The sequence below is a fragment of the Podarcis pityusensis genome, assembly GCF_964106645.2.
Source record: "Podarcis pityusensis genome assembly, chromosome: 10".
Classification (NCBI taxonomy): Eukaryota; Metazoa; Chordata; class Lepidosauria; order Squamata; family Lacertidae; genus Podarcis; species Podarcis pityusensis.
In genome coordinates, this window is record NC_138035.1 from 37,407,410 (window position 1) to 37,428,712 (window position 21,303).

At 42.3% G+C, this 21,303-nt stretch overlaps 1 protein-coding gene across 1 annotated transcript in view; it reads right to left on the reverse strand.

Annotated features, from left to right (window-relative positions):
* Positions 1-3,561: 3,561 nt before the first annotated feature.
* Positions 3,562-21,303, reverse strand: part of CRADD (CARD and death domain containing adaptor protein) — a 34,304-nt gene continuing 16,562 nt past the window's right edge. The window contains exon 3 of the mRNA XM_081022548.1: positions 3,562-4,191. Within this exon, the coding sequence (XP_080878674.1) occupies positions 3,890-4,191 (302 nt within the window). The 3' untranslated portion in view covers positions 3,562-3,889. The remainder of the gene's footprint in view (positions 4,192-21,303) is intronic.

Consider the following 21,303-nt stretch of genomic DNA (forward strand, 5'->3'; position numbering starts at 1 on the left):
GTAGAGACAGACAAAGCAAGCATGCAAAATTAGATCACACCCTAGGAGAGGGGTGGGAAACCTCTGACCCATGGCCAACACGGGACCATCAGGGGGTCCAGTTTGGCCAGCAAGGCCATTCCCTCCAAATGATGCCCAACTGCCAATCAGCTGGTGTCACTGGTGACATCAACTGAAGAACAAAACCTTCTTGGAAAACCTACCTCATGCTGATCCACTCAACCTCTGAAAAGGATTAGCATGGGACAGGCTTTCCAAAAAATGAGCAGGTCTGCTTTCCTTGCTGCATGTACAGCAAACCTGAAAGCAGACCTGGTTTTCCTCTTCATTGCTATATGACAGAATAGGGTGCCTAAAGCTGTTGGTGTCTGTTTTAGGCTTCCGCTCTGAGAGAGGCTGCTCCATCACACTGCAATGAAGAAACATGTGCTAGCCTCACTGCTTGGTCCCCATTCCTCTGCCCTCAGATGGGAGAGTGGGGACTGACTCAAAGCAGGTTTCTCCCACCCTTTCAAAGATTGCTCTAGCAGTGATCTTTAAAATGGTGGGAGAAACTGCTGCAGAGAGAACGTACAGTCCTCACTCTCCCCTGCTTAAATGCTATAACAGGGACTGAAAGGGATTTTGACAGGTGGGGCAATCCACCTGTCAAGTCATGTGGCGTTATTTGATTGACATGTGGGTTGCCCCACCCACCTGTCAAAATTGGCCTACAAGGTGAAGCCAGGTAAAGATCTGCCCTCCAGAGCCACAAAGGTTCTCCACCGCTGGCTCTAGGACATTAGAACATTTTCCAGTTAATCTCCTCCATCTGTGTATGGAACTGAATTACCGTATTCACTCGAATCTAATGTGCCATCAAATCTAATGCGCACCCTAATTTTCGCAACGGAATTGGGCCAAAAAAGGTAGGTGTTCATAACTTTCGCATGAATACAGAACATAGCAACATTCATTTCATTTATTTAATATACCACTCTTCATCTGTAGATCTCAGGGCAGTTCACAATATAAAAACACAAAGAACATGTTAAAAACAAGACCAAGAAACCACAAACCAAAACCCGTTCCCCCCCCTCCCACAAACACATTATACATGAACTGGGCACATCTGGGCACTTAGAATTTGAGAAACTACCTTCAACCATACAGAGAAACACCCACATGAGCACTAATCAGGTACCAGACTAAAACCATTATTTTCAACCATGCCTTTTAATGGATATTTTGAGCCTCAACAAGTCCAAAACATTTCAAAACTATTGGCTATTCTATATTGCTGCTCTCTTTATAAATGTATTACAGTGGACCCTCTGGATACAAACTTAATATATCCCGGGGGTCCATGTTGTTGTTGTTGTTTAGTCGTTTAGTCGTGTCCGACTCTTCGTGACCCCATGGACCAGAGCACGCCAGGCACTTCTGTCTTCCACTACCTCCCACAGTTTGGTCAGACTCATGTTTGTAGCTTCGAGAACACTGTCCAACCATCTCGTCCTCTGTCGTCCCCTTCTTTCGGGGTCCATACGTACCCCGAAAAGTCCGTATCTGGAGGCACTGCTTCTGTGCCTGCACGTGCAGCGAAACCTGGAAGTATACACTTCTGGGTTTGCAGCGCTCATAACTAGAAATTACGTTAATTGAAGGTAACGTAACCCGAGGTACCACTGTAGTAGGATTTTAGTATTCCATTTTAAGCTTTTGTAGATATTAAAGCAGAAAAGTGGTCCATAAAACTGAATGAAATGAATGGAATGAAACAGCTCTGCAACACAGTCACCTGAGAAGCAACAATTCCATTTGCCCTTCCTACTGCATGGCCCTTTCAAGTTGGAGAGCTGTTTCATTCCATTCATTTCATTCAGTTTTATGGACCACTAAATGTAAATGGCTGTGTCTTAGGACAGAGACTTGATATCTACTCACAACTTGCCACAGAGTGTTGTTACAGGGATATAACTCAGATTCTATTATACTGACAATATGAATCAACAGGAAACTGTCTTCTTGACTGGATGGAACTAAATTCTATTCCAGAAGAAGCTGTGTGACTGCTTCCAAAACAGAGCTCTCTTTGCCTGTGTTAATCTTCACAGGGTTTGAAGTGACCTTCAGCAAGTATGAGTGGATATCAAGTCTTTGTCCTAAGACACGGCTATTTACATTTAGCACACCCCTAGTACCTGCTAGCACTTCAAGCAGGTTTTCCCATTGATGATCTAGCTCAGACACTAGGACATTTCTCCTCACGTCTCACAGGTTCAACTTACAGATGGGTAGCCGTGTTGGTCTGCCATAGTCGAAATAAAAAAATTCCTTCCTGTAGCACCTTAAAGACCAACTAAGTTAGTTCTTGGTATAAGCTTTCGTGTGCATGCACACTTCTTCAGATACACCAGTGTATCTGAAGAAGTGTGCATGCACACGAAAGCTTATACCAAGAACTAACTTAGTTGGTCTTTAAGGTGCTACAGGAAGGAAGGTTCAACTTACTTATCTGAAGACAACCAAGGATGGGGCATTAGAGGCATGCTGGCAAATCCTGCTCTCTCTGAGGTATTGTTTCCCCCTTCTTTATAGCCCTCCTTGAGTTCAAAAGTGAAGTTCTTAAGTGGCAAGGCTTCTGTACTTGTATACCACTTCAGACCTTCATCCTTACGGGAGACAGCCATAAAAAAAGGGGGAAGGCATTACGCTGGAAGGCAAAATGTGCCCCTACTCTCTTTCCTCATGTGATTGTATTTACATCAGTAAATTGAATGCCTGAAAAAGGCTAAGTAATGTATACAATGGTACCTCGGTTTTCAAACGTAATCCATTCCGGAAAACTGTTCGAGTTCTGAAACGTTCGAAAACGAAAAACTCAATAGCCGACAGCTAGGCCTCAGGATCTTGCACTCAGCGGAAGACGCGTGGCATGTTCAACTTCTGAGGCGTGTTCGAAAACCGAAGCATTTACAGTGTTTGAAAACTGAAATGTTTGTTAACGGAGACGTTCGAAAACCAAGGTACTACTGTAGTAGCTTTGGCACATAAGCTCCTACCGGTGGATGCTTATTTCTGTTAGCCCTTCTACTTTCTAAACAAAAGGTTGACAGCTGCAGTTGTTAGTACAGTGGTACCTCTAGTTAAGAACTTAATTTGTTCCAGAGGTCCGTTCTTAACCTGAAACTGTTCTTAACCTGAGGTACCACTTTAGCTAATGGGGCCTCCTGCTGCTGCCGCGCCGCCAGAGCACGAGTTCTGTTCTCATCTTGAAGCAAAGTTCTTAACCCGAGGTACTATTTCTGGGTTAGTGGAGTGTGTAACCTGAAGCATCTGTAACCTGAGGTAACAATGGTTGCAGCCGCTGGGTGTCAGCTGTGTGGAAGAGGAGCCTCCAGGACGTCACTGACAGGAGATGAGAGGCTGGAAACAAGGCAAGGAGTGCTTAGATTTGGCACTACATAGGTGCATGACAGCTCACTGGTTGGGAGCACTTCATGAAGCTCTGCCTCTGGCTGCTGCCTCTGTCACTTTGCATTTCCTAATGCAAGGATGGGAACTTGTGGCTCTCAATAATAATAATAATAATAATAATAATTTATTTATACCCTGCCCATCTGGCTGGGTTTCCCACACATAGGTTGCTGGACTAAATCATCCCTGACCACTGCCACTGATGATGAAAATGGATCAAAGGCTGTGGGAGCTCCTCTACCCCAATTGCTGCTCAATGGCAGCAGTTTCTTCCTACCTGTAGTGCTACCTCATGAGTGGCTACTTCAACTGCATGCTTATATCCATTTCAAAAGGGACTGAAGCACGCCAAATATTTTCCAGTTCTGTGAACATGTTGGATTCAGTTTCATACAGAGGGGGCTTTTGAGCCTCCAGTCACACTAGGGGGTCACTGGAACATCTGCTGGATCACAGACGAATCCACTTCTCCTGACTTCAAGCCACTACACAGGCTCTCCACAGTAGCTTTGTTCCCAAAACGCTGCCTCCATAAAATGAATGCGCTCACAATCTGTGACTGGATATTGTAGGAGTGATTGACTTTACAACGATAAATGTCATTTTGCGTCAATCCCAGGGACAATACGATGCACTCCCATTCAGGTCCAAGTCTCCTAGCAAGCTTGTTGATCTGCTGATCTGTTGGTGGACTCTTCAAAGCGTCTCGAGGAATTCCAGTTATCTCATCATCTAGAATAAAAGAAAATGTACATCGCTATGAAAAATTGTTACCACTTTTAATGCCACATTGTTACTGGGGAACAATCAGCTAGTAACCAACAATCATTAGATAGGCATCATAAATAAATCTCATTCAGTAATAGAGTCAAAATATCTGCACTTCAGGAGTCCATGGGTCCAAAATAGAGTCCAGTAAGTGTCCCCACAACCCAAAGTTTCCAAAATATACAAATGTACCACTGCTGATGAATACCGAAAGAAGCACATAGCAATTTCACATTTTCAACTGCTACTGAATTGAGCCTGTAGAGAAGTAGCGTTTGAGAGATGTGGTTAGCTTGATCCATCTATATTGTGCAGGTTAGGTCCACTAGACATGTGTGGTGACAAAGAAAGGTAAAAGTTCCAAAGTAGAGGAATACCCAAGTTTGTTTAAAGACGGTGAACTAAGAACCAACTGAAGTTCCATTGCTACTACTACACCTGAACCTAGAAGTAGTAATCCTTCTCGAAGCTCAGAATGCAAGTGTTAGTACTGGCTTCCTTTTCCAATTATAGGACTGGTCCTTCGCTTCTGTTGCCTTGGAAATTGTATCAAAATGGGTGATAAACACCATTCAATGGGCACTAATTATAATGGTAGGATATGAATGTGGGAAGGAGGGAAACGGGCAGCTCCTTACAAAGCAGCCTTATTCTGAAAGATATTTCAGAACTCCAGGATCATGCCGGCAACCCCACATCAAAGCAGCACAATAGTAATAATAAAAATACAACTCCTACGTCATTGTCAAAAGTTTTCCTTTTCTTTTTTTTTAGGAAGAGTATAGATAGATATGCAAGGCTTAGCAGATAATTTGGATTGTTCAGAACAGATTGTATAAGAATATTACAAAGTTCTTTTTAGATGGAAAAGGCAGCTACTATTACAACCATTTAAAAAAAACCACAGTATTCAATTTTTCAGATAACAAGAACTATCCAACACAAACAGTAAGAACTTGAAAACAGATCTTCTGTCAAAAACATAGCATTCTGTGGGATTCAGTCTTCTATTTTTTAAAAAAGACTTTTTAATGGGCTTTATAAACCAGGATCATAGAAATAATAAGTGATAGAAATAATACTGATTCTCATGCCATTTGTACATCACAAAAATAGCGTAATAAATCTGCCGTAATATCTATGACATATATTCATTATTAGTGGTCCATGTACAAGTTCTTGGTTCATGGAGTGGTTTTCATAATAACAATAACAAAGGGGAAACAGGATAGAACATAGTTAACATATAACATTCAACATCACATAGCTAAACCACCTAATCATGAGCCCTTATGGTTGTGCTTAGATTAATTATGAGTAATAGTCATTTTTTCCTTTAAATTACCAGTGAAACAATATAAAGTGTTGGTAGATTTACAAATGTGGGAAAAGGGTTGAAAGCGAAGATAGTAATTTATGTTTATATCAACCAGATTGAGCCAAATGCTGGTGGTGGAGCTTCTTCGTTTTCTGGAATACAGTTGTACCTTGGATCCCGGACGCCTTAATACTCGGATGTTTTGGCTCCTGAACACTGCAAACCTGGGAATGTTCCGGTTTGCAAATGTTCTTTGGAACCTGAACATCCAATGGGGCTTCCGCGGCTTCAGATTGGCTGCAGGAGCTTCCTGCAGTCAATCAGAAGCCACGCTTTGGTTTCTGAATATTTTGGAAGTCGAACGGATTCCATTTGAATGCCAAGGTATGACTAGCATATGTTATAAAATTTAATCACACCGGGGTAAAGCAATCTTTCTTTATCTTTCCACCTATCAACTGCAGCTTATTTGTTAATGTCTGAAGGAGAGCTGTTCTGCCTATCGTTGTGCCAGAAAGGTCTTTCCAGTGTACTACGTCTCGCTGCTTGTAATTAATGGATTCTTAATTATTTATTATGTAAATCAAGATTGTTGCATTGAAATATATTTAATAAAGCTAACTCTGGTTTGACTTCCAATTGTTGTTTTGTTATTTTATTCATTTCTTGGAATACTGAATTCCAGAAAGGCTGCAGACCAGTCTCCCACAGTTTGGATGACATCTCTCACCATCCCTGACCATTGGCTATGTAGTGCATAATTAATATAGAATTTGTTGGGGTGCTGGTTTCTAGCCTACATGTCTTTTAAAAAAGATCAGCACCACTCTACATGCATTTTGCTATTAATGGTATGAGATACATCATGCAAAAATCTCAACATCTCTTTGTGGTGGATATAACAGATAAGACCCTTGCCACAAGCAATATTTCACTATCACATGCAGAAGTGTAAGAGTGTGTGTGTGTGTGTGTGTGTGTGTGTGTAGGAGAGAGGAGAGAGAGAGAGAGAGAGAGAGAGAGAGAGAGAGAGAGAGAGAGATGGAAGAATAATAATCACAACTATCTTAAAGCAGTTTATCCTTACTCCCTTCAAGATACCACCAGAATAGCAATTTAGCATTTTGCTAGTGTTCTTTAAGTAGTCAATCATTACTATAACTGAGAAAGCCAAACAATTTAGTTTTCCATGCTAAGTATTGTATAGCCATGCTCTTTTCATTTTTACTTGACTGGAAATATAATGAAGCTGTCAGGCAGACAAAAGAAAATCTATATAGGAAGGGAACACAATACTGTAGAAGGCCTGAGAAGTATGTTATTACGTCCAATTCAGAAACTACAGCTTCTTGTACTGGTTGCAATCATCACATTGTATGAAGCAGGCACTACCACACAGCTGTTCAGTGAAGTCACTCCCCAAACCCCTGTGGGCTCTACCAAAGCCTTCCCCAACCTGTTTCCCTCCAGATGTTTTACATTACAACTCCCATGAGACCCAGCTGGCATAAATAAGAGTACTTGGCTTGGACCATGGAGTTCTGGATTCAGATGGGTGGCTTTGGCTATGACAGCTTCGAGTCAGAGGCAAAGATCCTAAAGCACTCTGCTGATGCAAGAAAGAGGTCGCTCTACATACAGGGGTTATCATCATCAGACAGATGAGAAATGTTTGTACGAAGTCTCTTCCTGCTACAGCTGCAAATTTGAGAGGTTGGTTTTTGGGTTCTAACCTCACTGACACCCAAAACCTGGGGCACACTTCGTGGCAACGGTGAGACATCCTACCACGGCGAAATAAATAAGCTAAAGCACTGAAGCTTCAGTTGACTAGGCCTTCTAGCCTGAGAAAAGAGATAAGGTAGAAGTACTTGCGGCAGAAGTGAGAGCTGGACCATAAAGAAGGCTGATCGCCGAAGAATTGATGCTTTTGAATTATGGTGCTGGAGGAGACTCTTGAGAGTCTCATGGACTGCAAGAAGATCAAACCTATTCATTCTTAAGGCAATCAGCCCCGAATGCTCACTGGAAGGACAGATCCTGAAGCTGAGACTCCAATACTTTGGCCACCTCATGCGAAGAGAAGACTCCCTGGAAAAGACCATGATGTTGGGAAAGATGGAGGGCACAAGGAGAAGGGGACGACAGAGGACGAGATGGTTGGATAGTGTTCTCGAAGCTACCAGAATAAGTTTGACCAAACTGTGGGAGGCAGTGGAAAACAGGAGTGCCTGGCGTGCTCTGGTCCATGGGGTCACGAAGAGTCAGACACGACTAAACGACTAAACAACAACAATACTTGTGGCAGAATAAACACTAGTAGTGGCCAGTAGGTGTGCCAGTGGTGGCCATCTGACCTTCTGCGTTGCTGCTGCACATTGGGATGGAGAGGGGATTGGCTCCACTATTGCATTTGCACCATGTTATCCTCACCACCTCCTCACTGCTTCCCCTTCTCCATCTCGGTCTGCTGCAGTGACATGAGCAACAGGAGGTCAGAGGTGTGTGCTGCCAACCCACCACACTGCCTGCTACTGGCAAACAGTGCCCAGCTATACCCAGCTCTACCATTCAGACAAGCAGTAGCTTGGCATGGAAGTAGCAGTGTCCTGTTAGAAACTGGCATATTTTAATAGAGAAGTGTTTTTTCAGAGGGCTGTATGATGGGAAATAAATGTGACGATCTTAAGGAGCTCCAAAATGTTTGCCCTGCATTAAGGAATATTGATGGGAACAGAGCTGAGAGAGAGGAAACAGTGTGATAAATTTAGTTAAGCTATTTCTGATTGGGGGAAATGCTTTTGCCCATCTCTCAGCATTTTCTTCTAGTTCCCTGTTTGTGATCAAGACAGGATTTCCATGCACAGCGGACATACGCGAATAAGCAGGTCATTGCAGAGGTTATGCTTGTACTGAAGCAACGATTTGTTAATGGAGCACAGCGGGAAGGTCTCCAGTGATTCCTAAAAGGCCATATGTTCCTCGAAGCACTGCAGCTATAGCAACTGCTCGCCACTTGCTTTGTTTCCAGGAAAGCACTGTTCAGCGCTGGTTTTGCTCAAGCCTTTTTATTAGATTATAAACTCCTCCAGATAGGAATTCCACACTTTGCTACGGCATCACAGTGGCTGCTTCTTCTACAGTTCCATATGGCGAATGCCACTTTAAAATCGCGGGAACTAGGCAAACAAAGTGTTTTGTGATTTGTTCAGGAACAATGAAGATAATAATACAAGGGCAATTAATTTAGAAAAATGTTACGTGGAGATGTGTAAAAAATACAAGGCATATTTCAAGAGTGGTAAATACACGTATCTAATCATACTGTACATAACAAATGGATTTTGGCTTTAAAAGAGGATTAGACAAATTGGTGGTGAATAAGGCTATCCGTGGCTACTAGCCACCAAATTAAATGGCTTTAAAATGGAATTAGAGGAGGATAAGTCTACTAGTCATCATAGTTAGATGCTACCTCTAGGAACAGAGGCAGTATGTATTTGAATACCAGTTGCTGAGAATTTCAGGTGGGTAGTGTGCTGTTGCTCTCAGGTCCTGCTTGTGAGCATCCCAAAGGCATCTGGCTGGCCACTATGAGACTAGGATGCCGGACCCTTGGCCTGGTTCAGCAGGCTCTTTTTATGTTCTATGTTATATATATATTCAGTAAAGTGAGATATGAGAGAGAGAGAGAGAGAGAGAGAGAGGTACCTTGGTTCTCAAACGCCTTGGTACTCAAACAACTTGGAACCCAAACACTGCAAACCCGGAAGCCGAATGTGCTTGAGTGTTACGCTTCTGATTTGAGTGTTACGCTGAGGTCTGTCTGTTTTTGCTATTTATTTTGCATTTTTGTTTTTGCGGCCCCTTTTTGTGTGTGACTGTGTGGAGCCCAGTTCAGCTACAGATTGATTGGTTGTGTGACTGCAGTATATTGTTTATTGCTTTCATTTTATGGATCAAGGGTCTCATTAGATAGTAACATTCATGTTAAATTGCTGTTTTAGGGCTTGTTTTTAAAAGTCTGGAACGGATTAATCCACTTTGCATTGCTTTCTATGTGAAAGCGCACCTTGGTTTTGGAACACTTTGGTTTTGGAACTGACTTCCGGAACGGATTAAGTTTGAGAACCAAGGTACCACTGTATCTATAATTTTACACTGCAATGCCTTAGGAGAGAGGTAAACAAAAGATTGTTCCACGGTCATGTCCACAGTCCCAACAGAAATGATAACTAACGCAAATAAAATAATTCTCTTCACGTTTGCTAAAGTCTATTTAATTCTATTTTTATAACACAACTGTAAGGTCACTGATGCAGTTTTTTCTCTAACAAAGGAGATAAACTCCTCCAAGGGAGGAGAGAATTCAACAGCCCGTAAGTCCGACATGCAATGGATATGTGTAGCCATGAAAGGTTAAATGCATTCATCTCCCTCAGCAAGAAATTCAAAATCACCCATTGAATTGAGTGATAAATCTGCCCTGAATGCTAGAGTGGCTGCTGCTGGGAGTGTGAAATGCTAAAACTGCAAAATCAGCTTTGTAACAAATGCAGAGAGGAAGAACAGGGGGTCCATATTAGGGGTGCTTTAGGAGTTGATCACATAATACGACTTACAAGAGTAAGTATATACCGACTGGCAAATGTGGCAAGGAGCATCATTTTTGAAGTCACCCATGTTACAGTTTTAATACAAAGAACAGGTTACATTTTGTGCCCCCAAGTCAACCCCATGAGAAATTATGGCCGTAAACAACAGCTGAAAGATTAGGACATGAGGTGATTTAATGCTAGGTGCCCTTGGCAGCACAAACAAAGGCACAAGGCTGAAATCTGTGTAACACACTGGTAAAGATTTGCAGATTCATACTGTAATAGCCTTTAAAACAACTATTCTCCAATTTGTCCTCTTTGAAACAGATGCTCGTTTCATCAAGCCAGCACAGGTAAAAACAGTCACATTTTCAGTACAATTTGAATATTTCAACAGCCATAACAGGAAACACATAACCAAAGGTGCTGATTCACTCGACTTCATGGAAACCAAGAACTCCTAAAAGGACAGGGATGGTAGATGCTTTCCTATTTATCTAACTAGAGATTTTATTCAAGCAGAGGGGTAAGGCAAGAAGCTGAAAATACTATATTAGCGGGGACATGGCTGCGCAGAGCTCCTGAGGACGGCTAGCACCAAATGCACTACCTGGTTAGTCCCTGCGCCGCTGCTGCCATGATTGGGGGGAATCAGGGGTGTCCAGCATGACAACCGAGGAGGCCACGCAGGGCCTCCAGCCCCCCACAACCACTTCAATCCTGCTGGGACCGAGAGCACCCCACTGACAACCTAGTGGAGCTCCTGGGCCCGGAGGCCTCCAGAGCCAAACACAAAAAACAAGGAAAACAGGAGGCAAGACAGAGCCACTCCTACCCCCAGCCGAGCACCAACTTACTGCCACTGCTGCCGCAACCACTGCCGCCACCATCGCCGAGGAAGAGAGGCAGGAGGGTACCGGGAGGGCCAGGGACACCGCAAGGAATCACTCAGCCTAGCCCTGGCCCGACCCCGAGCCTACCTCCCTGGTGGCTAGTGCAAAGAGCAGGCCGGGGCCCGGGAGGAACCGCACACCGGAGACCAGCCCGGGGAAAAAAAAATGTGGCACAGGCCCTCCCCTGCTGGAATTTATTTATTTATATTATTATTATATTATTATTTTTTTCTTTGAAAAACTGTAATGGCATCCATGCAAGAGGCCTGAACCACTGAAGACCGCTGCCTTAGCCCTAACCCATGGACCCGACATCCAGGTCCCATGGTCCCCACAGTGAAATTAAAACTGCCTGTGAGTCAAAATTACCATCACCACTCTAGAAAAGGAAAACCAGATGCAACTAAAACAAATAGAGCAACTCCAAGAGGAAAGCACATGTCTGAAAAATAAATTAGCTGATATGGATAGCTGCCAAGAAAGAGAAAGCATGAAAGCGAGAATTAAACTAGCAGACGCTGAAGATCACAGTAGACGCTGCAATATCCTCCTCCACAATTTTTCCTGAGAAAATGGAGGACAAAACCCGACTGATCTCATCCTATGCTGGCTAGAAACCACAATTCCAAATCTGAAACTGAAAGTAGACGATCTGGAAAGGGCACATAGAGCTCTAAGACCCATGCCAAAAGCCAACGCCCCTCCATGAGACATAATCATGTGCTCCGCCTGCTACAAAAAGAAAGAAGAAATATGGAACAACCTCAGAAACTCAACCACCCTCCCGATATGGAGAAAACCCCATCCTGGCCTTTCAGGATTTATCTCAGGAGACCCTTAACCGAAGAAGAAACCTACGCCCATGTATCCAACGTCTTCAAGAAGCAGGAACAAGCCCTGGGACCCTAAATGCAGCCATTCACTTCCCCCTTTGTGTAGGCAGGCAAACAAACCGAGAAGTCTTCAGTTAACCATAGTTTTCTGTTACATCAAGGCTTCCAAACAAGCCACATTATGAAACCATGCTTTGAAGCTGTTCTGAAGTTGTTAACCATAGCTTCACGGTTTATAAATAAGGAGAAATTAAGTTTAACTGGTTTGTTTCATGGCTTTTGTGAAGGGAGGAACAAAGTGGCTGACTGTGGGGTCATAAAGCTTGTTCAAATATTGGCTTAAACTGAAATATGATAGTCTGAATGCAGTCTTTATGGTAAACAGTGGAGCTCTCATGGTAATCTCACTCCTTTTTCTCTCTTCGCAAAGCCTGTCAAGAATCATCTATAGGATGCTTGCAAAACAATCAACTAGACTGGGCAAAATTCTCATTACGGCAATTTCTAAAGAAGAAAATTTGCACAGGCAGCATCACAACAACTGAGGTCATGGATCTGGGATTTCTGCTACAGCTGTTTGCTCTTACAATCATAAAAATAATTGCTATTTACGAGAGGCGGTTATATAATGCAGTTAAGCTCAGAGATTACAGTAAAACAGTTACAGTTATTTTTAGTTCCAATTACAACCAATGCTGCTTTGTTACAGAAAAACACTCATCAGAACATCTAGCTTAGCATACATCTAGTTCAGCTTTCCAGTCCATGAGTGGCAAGGCAGATGTCCCTGGGAGACTCATCAGCAGGGCAAATATGCAGATATCCCTCTACTACAACATGTTCCAAATATCTGTCAAACTGGCTGTTGCCTGGATAAGTTTGCAATGGGGCCAAGGCCAAGGGTTGGCTCTTGCAAAGACCCACCCTCCAGCTGGGGGACCCTGGAGGCCTATCAAGTCCTGTCAATGGGAAGAAGGAGAAGAAGCAACCTCTGCTTATCTTGCCCTCTCCATGCAAATACAGCTAGGGCTCAGAGGAAGAGACCGAGTGAAGGGGCAGTGGCTATAGAGTGGTGCCTCTCCTTACAAACTTAATTCGTTCCGGAAGTCCGTTCTTAAGCTGAAACCGTTCGTATCCTGAAGTGCTCTTTCGCTAATGGGGCCTCCCGCTGCGTGTGCGTCTCTGGCGCATGATTTCCGTTCACATCCTGGGGCAAAGTTTGCAACCAGGAGCAGCTACTTCCGGGTTAGCGGAGCTCATAACCTGAAGCGTTTGTAACCAGAAGTGTTCGTAACCAGAAGTACCACTGTAGTAAAAAGGTTAGTAGACCTATTTAGGGAGGAATGATGCTCAGATTCCCAGAGCCAGTGTGGCATACTGGTTAGTGTGTTCGACAAGGATCTGAGAAACCAGGGTTCAAATCCCCACCCAGCCATGCAAAACACGGGGTGACCTTGGGCCAGTCACCATTTCTCAGCCTAACCTCACATTCACAGGATATACAGTGGTACCTCGGGTTAAGTACTTAATTCGTTCCAGAGGTCCGTTCTTAACCTGAAACTGTTCTTAACCTGAAGCACCACTTTAGCTAGTGGGGCCTCCCACTGCCACTGTGCCGCCGGAGCACAATTTCTGTTCTCATCCTGAAGCAAAGTTCTTAACCTGAGGTAATATTTCTGGGTTAGCGGAGTCTGTAACCTGAAGCGTATGTAACCTGAAGTGTATGTAACCCGAGGTACCACTGCAAAGGGGGGGGGGGACCCACGCACGATACCTTAATCTATTTGGAGGAAAGGTGGGATAGAATAATACAGTGGTACCTCGGGTTAAGTACTTAATTCGTTCCAGAGGTCCGTTCTTAACCTGAAACTGTTCTTAACCTGAAGCACCACTTTAGCTAGTGGGGCCTCCCACTGCCACTGTGCCGCCGGAGCACAATTTCTGTTCTCATCCTGAAGCAAAGTTCTTAACCTGAGGTAATATTTCTGGGTTAGCGGAGTCTGTAACCTGAAGCGTATGTAACCTGAAGTGTATGTAACCCGAGGTACCACTGCAAAGGGGGGGGGGGACCCACGCACGATACCTTAATCTATTTGGAGGAAAGGTGGGATAGAATAATACAGTGTTACCTTGGGTTAAGAACTTAATTTGTTCTGGAGGCCCGTTCTTAACCTGAAACTGTTCTTAACCTGAGGTACCACTTTAGCTAATGGGGCCTCCCACTGCCGCCGTGCCGCCACCCCCCCCCCCTGCGATTTTTGTTCTCATCCTGAAGCAAAGTTCTTAACCTGAGGTACTATTTCTGGGCTAGTGGAGTCTGTAACCTGAAGCGTCTGTAACCTGAAGCATCTGTAACCCAATAAAAAATTTAAAAATAAAGTAGCAAGCCCAAAGAACAGCCAAAACCTGGAGCTAGCACTGAAAGGAACCTCTGTCTTTCTTTCACAACTGAAATCAAGTCAGTGTGAAACCATCTAACCACGCTCAGCACACCTGGCCCCTGAAACGAAAGTTCAGTTGAAAGATGATCCCACTCTCACAGCTAATTATATTCCTAGTCATTTGGAGCTTCTCAATCAAGACAAATTCAATTACTTTTGTTGTTTCCTTCCCTTTTAATCTACTTGGCTGATAGATTTCTGTTCCACCTTTCACTACAAAAGGATGTTTAGGGGATAAACAAACAAGACTTACCTGGGAGCTATAGACTGCTTACTAATCATGGGTTTTCAACTTGAGCCTATATTGTAGCGATTTGCAAACAGTTGATGTGGACACTCCGATGGGCCTGCAGATAGGGATCTTGTGAAATATTCTGCCAGGGTACGGAAGGGTGGGTGCTGGTAAGAATGCCACAAGATTAAAGTGGGATTCACTTCCAGGTCAAGGGTAAAAAACAACATCAAAAATCAAAAGGCGAGTCCTGAAAAGAGACATAAATTAAACTCCAAAGGCAACATAAGAGAGTAAATAAATACAATGATTTCAGTGAATTCATGTAGCATGTCAAAGGGGGGGCGGGATAATGTGTCACGGGAGTATTATAGCAATTCCTATCCACGCAGCACCCCCTCCAAAAATGTTTACTGGTTCTGGAATCTTTGTATGCTTATTCTGTAGGCAGATACAGTGGTACCTTGGTTCTCAAACACCTTGGTTCTCAAATGCCAAAAACCCGGAAGTAAGTGTTCTGGTTTTCAAACGATTTTCGGAAGCCGAACGTCTGATGTGACTGTCGGCTCTTGTTTCCAGGCCACCTGCACCAATCAGAAGCTGCGCCTAGTTTTTAAAACATTTAGGAAGTCAAATGGGCTTCTGGAACGGATTAAATTTGGTGCTTTTTTTTGCTATTTATTTTGCATTTTTGTTTTTGAGGCTTTTTTGGTTAATTTGTTTTTGTGACTGTGTGGAACCTAGTTCAGCTACTGATTGATTGATTGATTGATTGATTGTGTGACTGCGGAAATGGATAAAAGCCCCCCAATGACTATCAGCAGTGCAGGTAAGAAAAAAAATTAATTTTTATTTTTATCATCTACAATACTGTCTTATTTATTTTGCAGTACAGTACATTGATTATTGCTTTCATTTTATGGATCAATGGTCTCATTAGATAGTAAAATTCATGTTAAATTGCTGTTTTAGGGGTTGTTTTTAGAAGTTTGGAATGGATTAATCCATTTGCATTACTTTCTATGGGGAAGCATGCCTTGGTTTTAGAACGTTTTGGTTTTGGAACGGACTTCCAGAACGGATTAAGAGAACCAAGGTACCATTGTGCAGTGATAGACCTTTGAGGTCAGTACCAGCCTTGTTACAAAACTGAATCCTAGGAGTAGCTAAAGTAGTAACTAAAAACAGAAGCTGATTGAAATGACAAAGCGGTTTATAAAAAGATAAATAAATGAAATCAAGAAAAAATAGAATTGCAACCCTACTTTAAAACATACAAAAGTTAAAATATCAAAACAGATTTATATTACCTCAGCTTTCTAAGTATCTGGGTAGGCTTGTCTAAACAGGAATGTTTTTAAGCAGGCGCTGAAAAGTGTATAAGTGATGTCGCCTGCTTGTTCTCAAGAGGCAGGGAGTTCCACAGCGCAGGGGCTGCCACACGAAACAATTGAGTTCTTATAAATGGGGAACAGGTGTTGTGTGGCACCTGTAGTTATGCCAATTCCACTGACCAAATCAGTTGTGTGGGCACATATGAAGGGAGGTGATCTTGTAGGTAAACTGGTCCCGGTGCAATTAAGAGGTCTTAATGGACATAGAAAGACGAGAGAAGGAGTTAAGAAAAATCCATTTTACTCTATACCAGGGGCTGGCAACTTTCTAGGGGGGCAATGGGCACATTTAGAATTTTGAGCGGCGCCAGTCAGAAAATGGCAACAGAAAGTGGCTGCCACATATAAAAGGGCAAAAAAACAGACAGGAACAAAAATGCTATGGGCATTGTGGATTTTTGAGGAGATATTTGCTGAGAACTTTCATAAGACTTTCTGACGGCTGCACTGGTGCCTCAGGACACCCCCCCCCCACCACAGTTAATCTAGTTTATGCATTTTAGGTACCCAGAGGCTGTGGCAAACATTGATACTGAGAGTACAGTTCAGCATCCTTGAAAATCTTAGGTTTTATTTTTATTTTTTTCAAAAAACAAACAACTTTCTTTCAGACTGATCCTTGCAATCTAAAAGGCCATGTTCCATTTCAGGATATCTGGCTTGTCAATCGTTTTGTTTATGCAGTGCTGGTATATCGGGTTCATATCCTCCCACCCACCCATCACATGAAAACAGGTTCCTGCTATGAAAATACTCTCATGGAGCTCTGGCTCTCAAGCAAAACAATACTAGGGAATGCAAACCACAGTCCAAAACAAACCTACTGTAAACCTAGTATAGTATTGACCACTTATAAATAATTAACCAGCACATGGATGGGGTTCCCACAGGGACTCAAAACACAAGCATGAAAAGAAACTGCAGATCCACAAAGTGAATAATAGAGTTTAAGAAACTCTCAACTCCACAGCTGATACACCCTGACCACACAAATGAGATAAATTATTGCTTATAAATGCAAGCTTTTCAAGACAGAAATATGACTCCCTTACGCAGAGACAGGTGTATGAACAGTGAGATGTTTTATCAGTTGCTGGTGAAAAACCCACTGTGATGCATGGGGGAGGAATTGCCACATCACAGGTGCCTCAGAGAGAATAGTAAGGAAAGCAAGAAAAATAGATACACAAGTCTTTCATGGGCCTCCTGTAGTTGCTTCTGTCTACAGAAAAGCCTTAAGTTTACACACTTGCCCAGTGTGTCACTGTCCAATAGGAGGCAAGAAGCTACATGCAGGTGTGTGCAAGAAGCAGCATGCTTCTGGGAGAGAAGGGGCACGGCGTTATTTACCGTATTTTTTGCTCTATAAGACACACTTTTTCCCTCCTAAAAAGTAAGGGGAAATGTGTGTGCGTCTTATGGAGCGAATGCAGGCTGCGCAGCTATCCCAGAAGCTAGAACAGCAAGAGGGATTGCTGCTTTCACTGCGTAGCGATCCCTCTTGCTGTTCTGGCTTCTGAGATTCAGAATATTTTTTTTCTTGTTTTCCTCCTCCAAAAACAAGGTGCGTCTTGTGGTCTGGTGCGTCTTATAGGGCGAAAAATACGGCAAATCATTGTTAGAATTGTCAATGCCCTGCTGTATGGGGTGCAAGTGTACACATTATAAAAATAAGACTTATTTCAATTTGCTGCAAATACAGTACAGTAATACCTCTGTGAATGTTGGCCTTGTCTAGCGTCCATTCCAGCAGTTGTCAGCGGCAAACCTGGAAGTAACAGAATGGGTTACTTCCGGGTTTGCCGCTCGTGCATGTGCAGAAGTGCTAAATCGCGCAGAAGCGCATGCGCAGAAGCACAAACCGCTCCACGCGCATGCGCAGATGTGGCACTTTGCCCTGCATCATTTTCAGCTAGTGGCCAGGGCTCTGGAACGGATCCTGGCCGCAAAACGAGGTACAACTGTACACGACAGTGGCACAACATAAGCAACAAAAATATATACATTGGTAAAAGACACAGTAGCAATGTACTTTGTCCAATTTACTGCCACTGGCTAGAGAGGTAGAAAGAGCAATCGTGTAGGAAAGGCGATATAGAAAACGAAATGCAAGGGTGTCTAGCAGCTTTAGGATACCAATTAAGTCCCTCCACTGCCTCGAAGACCATGCTGTTCTTAATAAGCTCCAAATTGCCTGCGTTGAGTGCATGATCTCCTCCAACACATGTTGTACTATAAAACTGCTGGTGAAAGCCTGGAGCTCCTGAATAATGCAAAAATGAAAATAAAAATCTGCACTACATGACCTAAGACTACATTCCTCATCATCAGCAATTTGGTACTGTTGTAAGCTAATTCACAGAAACACAGCCTGCATTCCACAGGATGTTCCATAGGAAAGGAAGGGTTTTGCAAAGCAAAAACAAATAAAAGGACCGTGGTATCCCTGAGAGTAAGAAACACTTGAGAGAAGTTTGGTACAGCTATTGTACCAAACAAGAGCTGTTCTAGCAACCAGTACCAAGATGTTTTATATTATTTTATGCCTGAACTTTGTAGAGTTTGTGTTGACCAATAAAATGAAGGCTTATTGTCCTGCACACTACTTACAAGTAAGCTCTTTTAAACTGAGAGGAACTTCCTGCTGAATAAATGTGTACAGGATTGGGCTGCAAACACAAATAAGCAAGATTTCATGCACCTTAGGAAACTTAATACAACTACTATAGTTATACAACCACTATAGTTACAACTATTAAGCAGTTTCTTCAGACAAGTTGGGGCAGGCTTAACAAATACATGCATGTCTGTCAAGCAGCAAATAATTTTCTTGCTCCACTTTCATGTCAGTTTAACAGATTTTATGTAATATGGGACTTATAGTACTAAAAACAAATGCAACACTCTAAATAATACAAATAATACTAAAAACAGAGTGTACAAATTTTACTGACAAAACATCCAAAGAAAATTTTAATAAAGGAAAAAGCTAATCAGAAAAATAATCTATAAGCAGAGAAACCTCCTGGTTGAGACTTTAAAGTTACTGGCCTACACGGATTATTGATTTTTACTATTAATTCTTTCTGTTTGAAATACTGTATTTTACAGCTGTTTTAACACAGCAATAATTCACCACAGAGGATCGAAGACTGCACATTTCCAAGACCAAACTAAATTTTGACCAATATACATATAAACCCATAGTGATTCACGTTGTCTTACAATGCATAATCTCTGGAGACCATTAAATATAAAATTCTCTGTCGCCACATAAAACTGATTTGTGCTAGTTCTACAAGCAGCTTTTTAATGCAACTTACTTTTATTCATTTCTCAAATACCAAACAATGCAACACAACACATAATTATTGAAATGGGGAGTGCATCACACAGTTCTCCTGAAGTAGTTACACTCATCATATCTATCTTTGAAAAGTGTCCTTCCACAGGCTTCCATGAGAACCCAGAGGTCCGTACCAGTATTCCTTAGTTGCTGCTTATGTAATAAAACTTGACAAAACAGCATAGAATTTGCCCATGTCTTGGATTTTCCTACAGCCTTGAAGTTGGTTAGTCAACTTGCCTTAAGAGCTGTTGATATCAAACTGCCATAAGGTCAGCATCCAAAGTTCTTCTGAATTTGGCTATTGTGCACCTTGTCAAAGTTATCAGATAAGTTATTAGTTCTTTTGGCCCAAATCCCAATTATCAGAATCAAAAAACAGAGAGAAGGGCAAATTTTGGATTTGGAAGAATAACCTGCCAAAATTGTTGAACTAAAGGGCAATTTCATAGCACCAAACCGTGGCTTAATATTATTTGCAAACCAAATACCAACCAGAACAAAGGAAGTTCCACTCACCACTGTCCATAATTAAAGTAGGTGATAGCAAGATCTGCAAAGCAGGGCAATTGATTGGCAGCGGAAAGAGAGGAGGAGGAGGATGTGGGTGAGTTTATTAGTGTGTTAATACTACATTCCACTTTATAGCCTGAGATCAGATTCAAGGTGTCACCGAAAGCTTCACATCTGTCTAGATTTTAATTTGTTTAAGAAATTTCAGATAACTCTCACAATGCCAGGATCACAATCTTTTTCTAAGTAGTTTTATTTCGCCTTTATCCAAAGCTTGCCTTTATCAAGTCACTCTACAAAGCAAGCGGGGGGTGGGGGAGCAAGAAGGGCGATATACACGTAAGAGGGTTGTTTGGTGGGTTTGTTTGAGTTTTGAAAAGCAGATTATTTCAAGCATGAGACTTTGAGTCGTCTGTTGCAAATCTAAGTGCTTCACAGTTATGCAGCACTCTGGATTTCCTAGAGATGAGATTCTGAGAAAGAGGAGGGGGGTGGAGGGAGCTCTAGCATTAAAAACACAAGGGTTTTGTAAACCAAACAGGAGAGCTTGGAAAGCCTTGCCCTTTTACAGTTTCCTGTCTTCTTGGAAATCTCTCACTGTTGAACACATTGGATTACGTGAGCAGTTCAGTAGCTGCAGAAGAATTTTATTTTTCATTAAACAAGCATGAAGGTGTTCTTTTTAAAATCCGTGTTTACCGTGATTCTGAAAGCCTGTATTTGCCCACCCTCCAATATTTGACAGTTAGAAAAATGGCTGGAATAAGGAAGACATAAGGGATAGCTGCATATTCTTGCATTGCAGGGGATTAAACTAGGTGATTCTCAGGGTCAGCTTCCAATTCTATGATTCTATGTTAATATGTTATGAGGTTCGATAGTAAACATGGCAGACGATATTTATGGAGCACCACTTTGCAAAACAAAGCAAAACAAAAACAAAAACAACCCATTGGTTTCTGCTACCGAGAGGCTTGCAATCTAAAATGTAAATAGTACGGATGGAACAGAAATGAAAGAAGCACGCCTATCAGGAGAGAAATATGAACTAGACTCAATTACACAGGTTTTGGCTTTGGATTGCTGACACACAGCCAAAGATGTTTTGAAACAGTACTTCAAAAGATCATTATCTCTATAATTAAAACCCATATTTCCCTACATTTAGCAATTTATTTATTTTTTACATTTTTGCTGCCTTGCTCCTTCACCCCTAAATACTAAAAGATTCAACATTTTCAAATAAAGCATTTCACTAGAACTCTTAGTAAGACAGTATTTTGCTGTCAGACAGGAACCACTACAGTAGGGTATTTACATTCAGTATATAGCACTATCCATGGCAAAGGTATAACTTTAGTGTGGTGCTTGTGTGCCAAAGATCACTGTTTTGAACTATGCTACTTGCACTGATCCTCACGGTCCCTGGTTTGTCATTCCAACTACCTAGATCAGTGTGGAGGTTGTTACTGTCTGATGTAGTTTTGAGGTGTGCCTGACATCCCAAA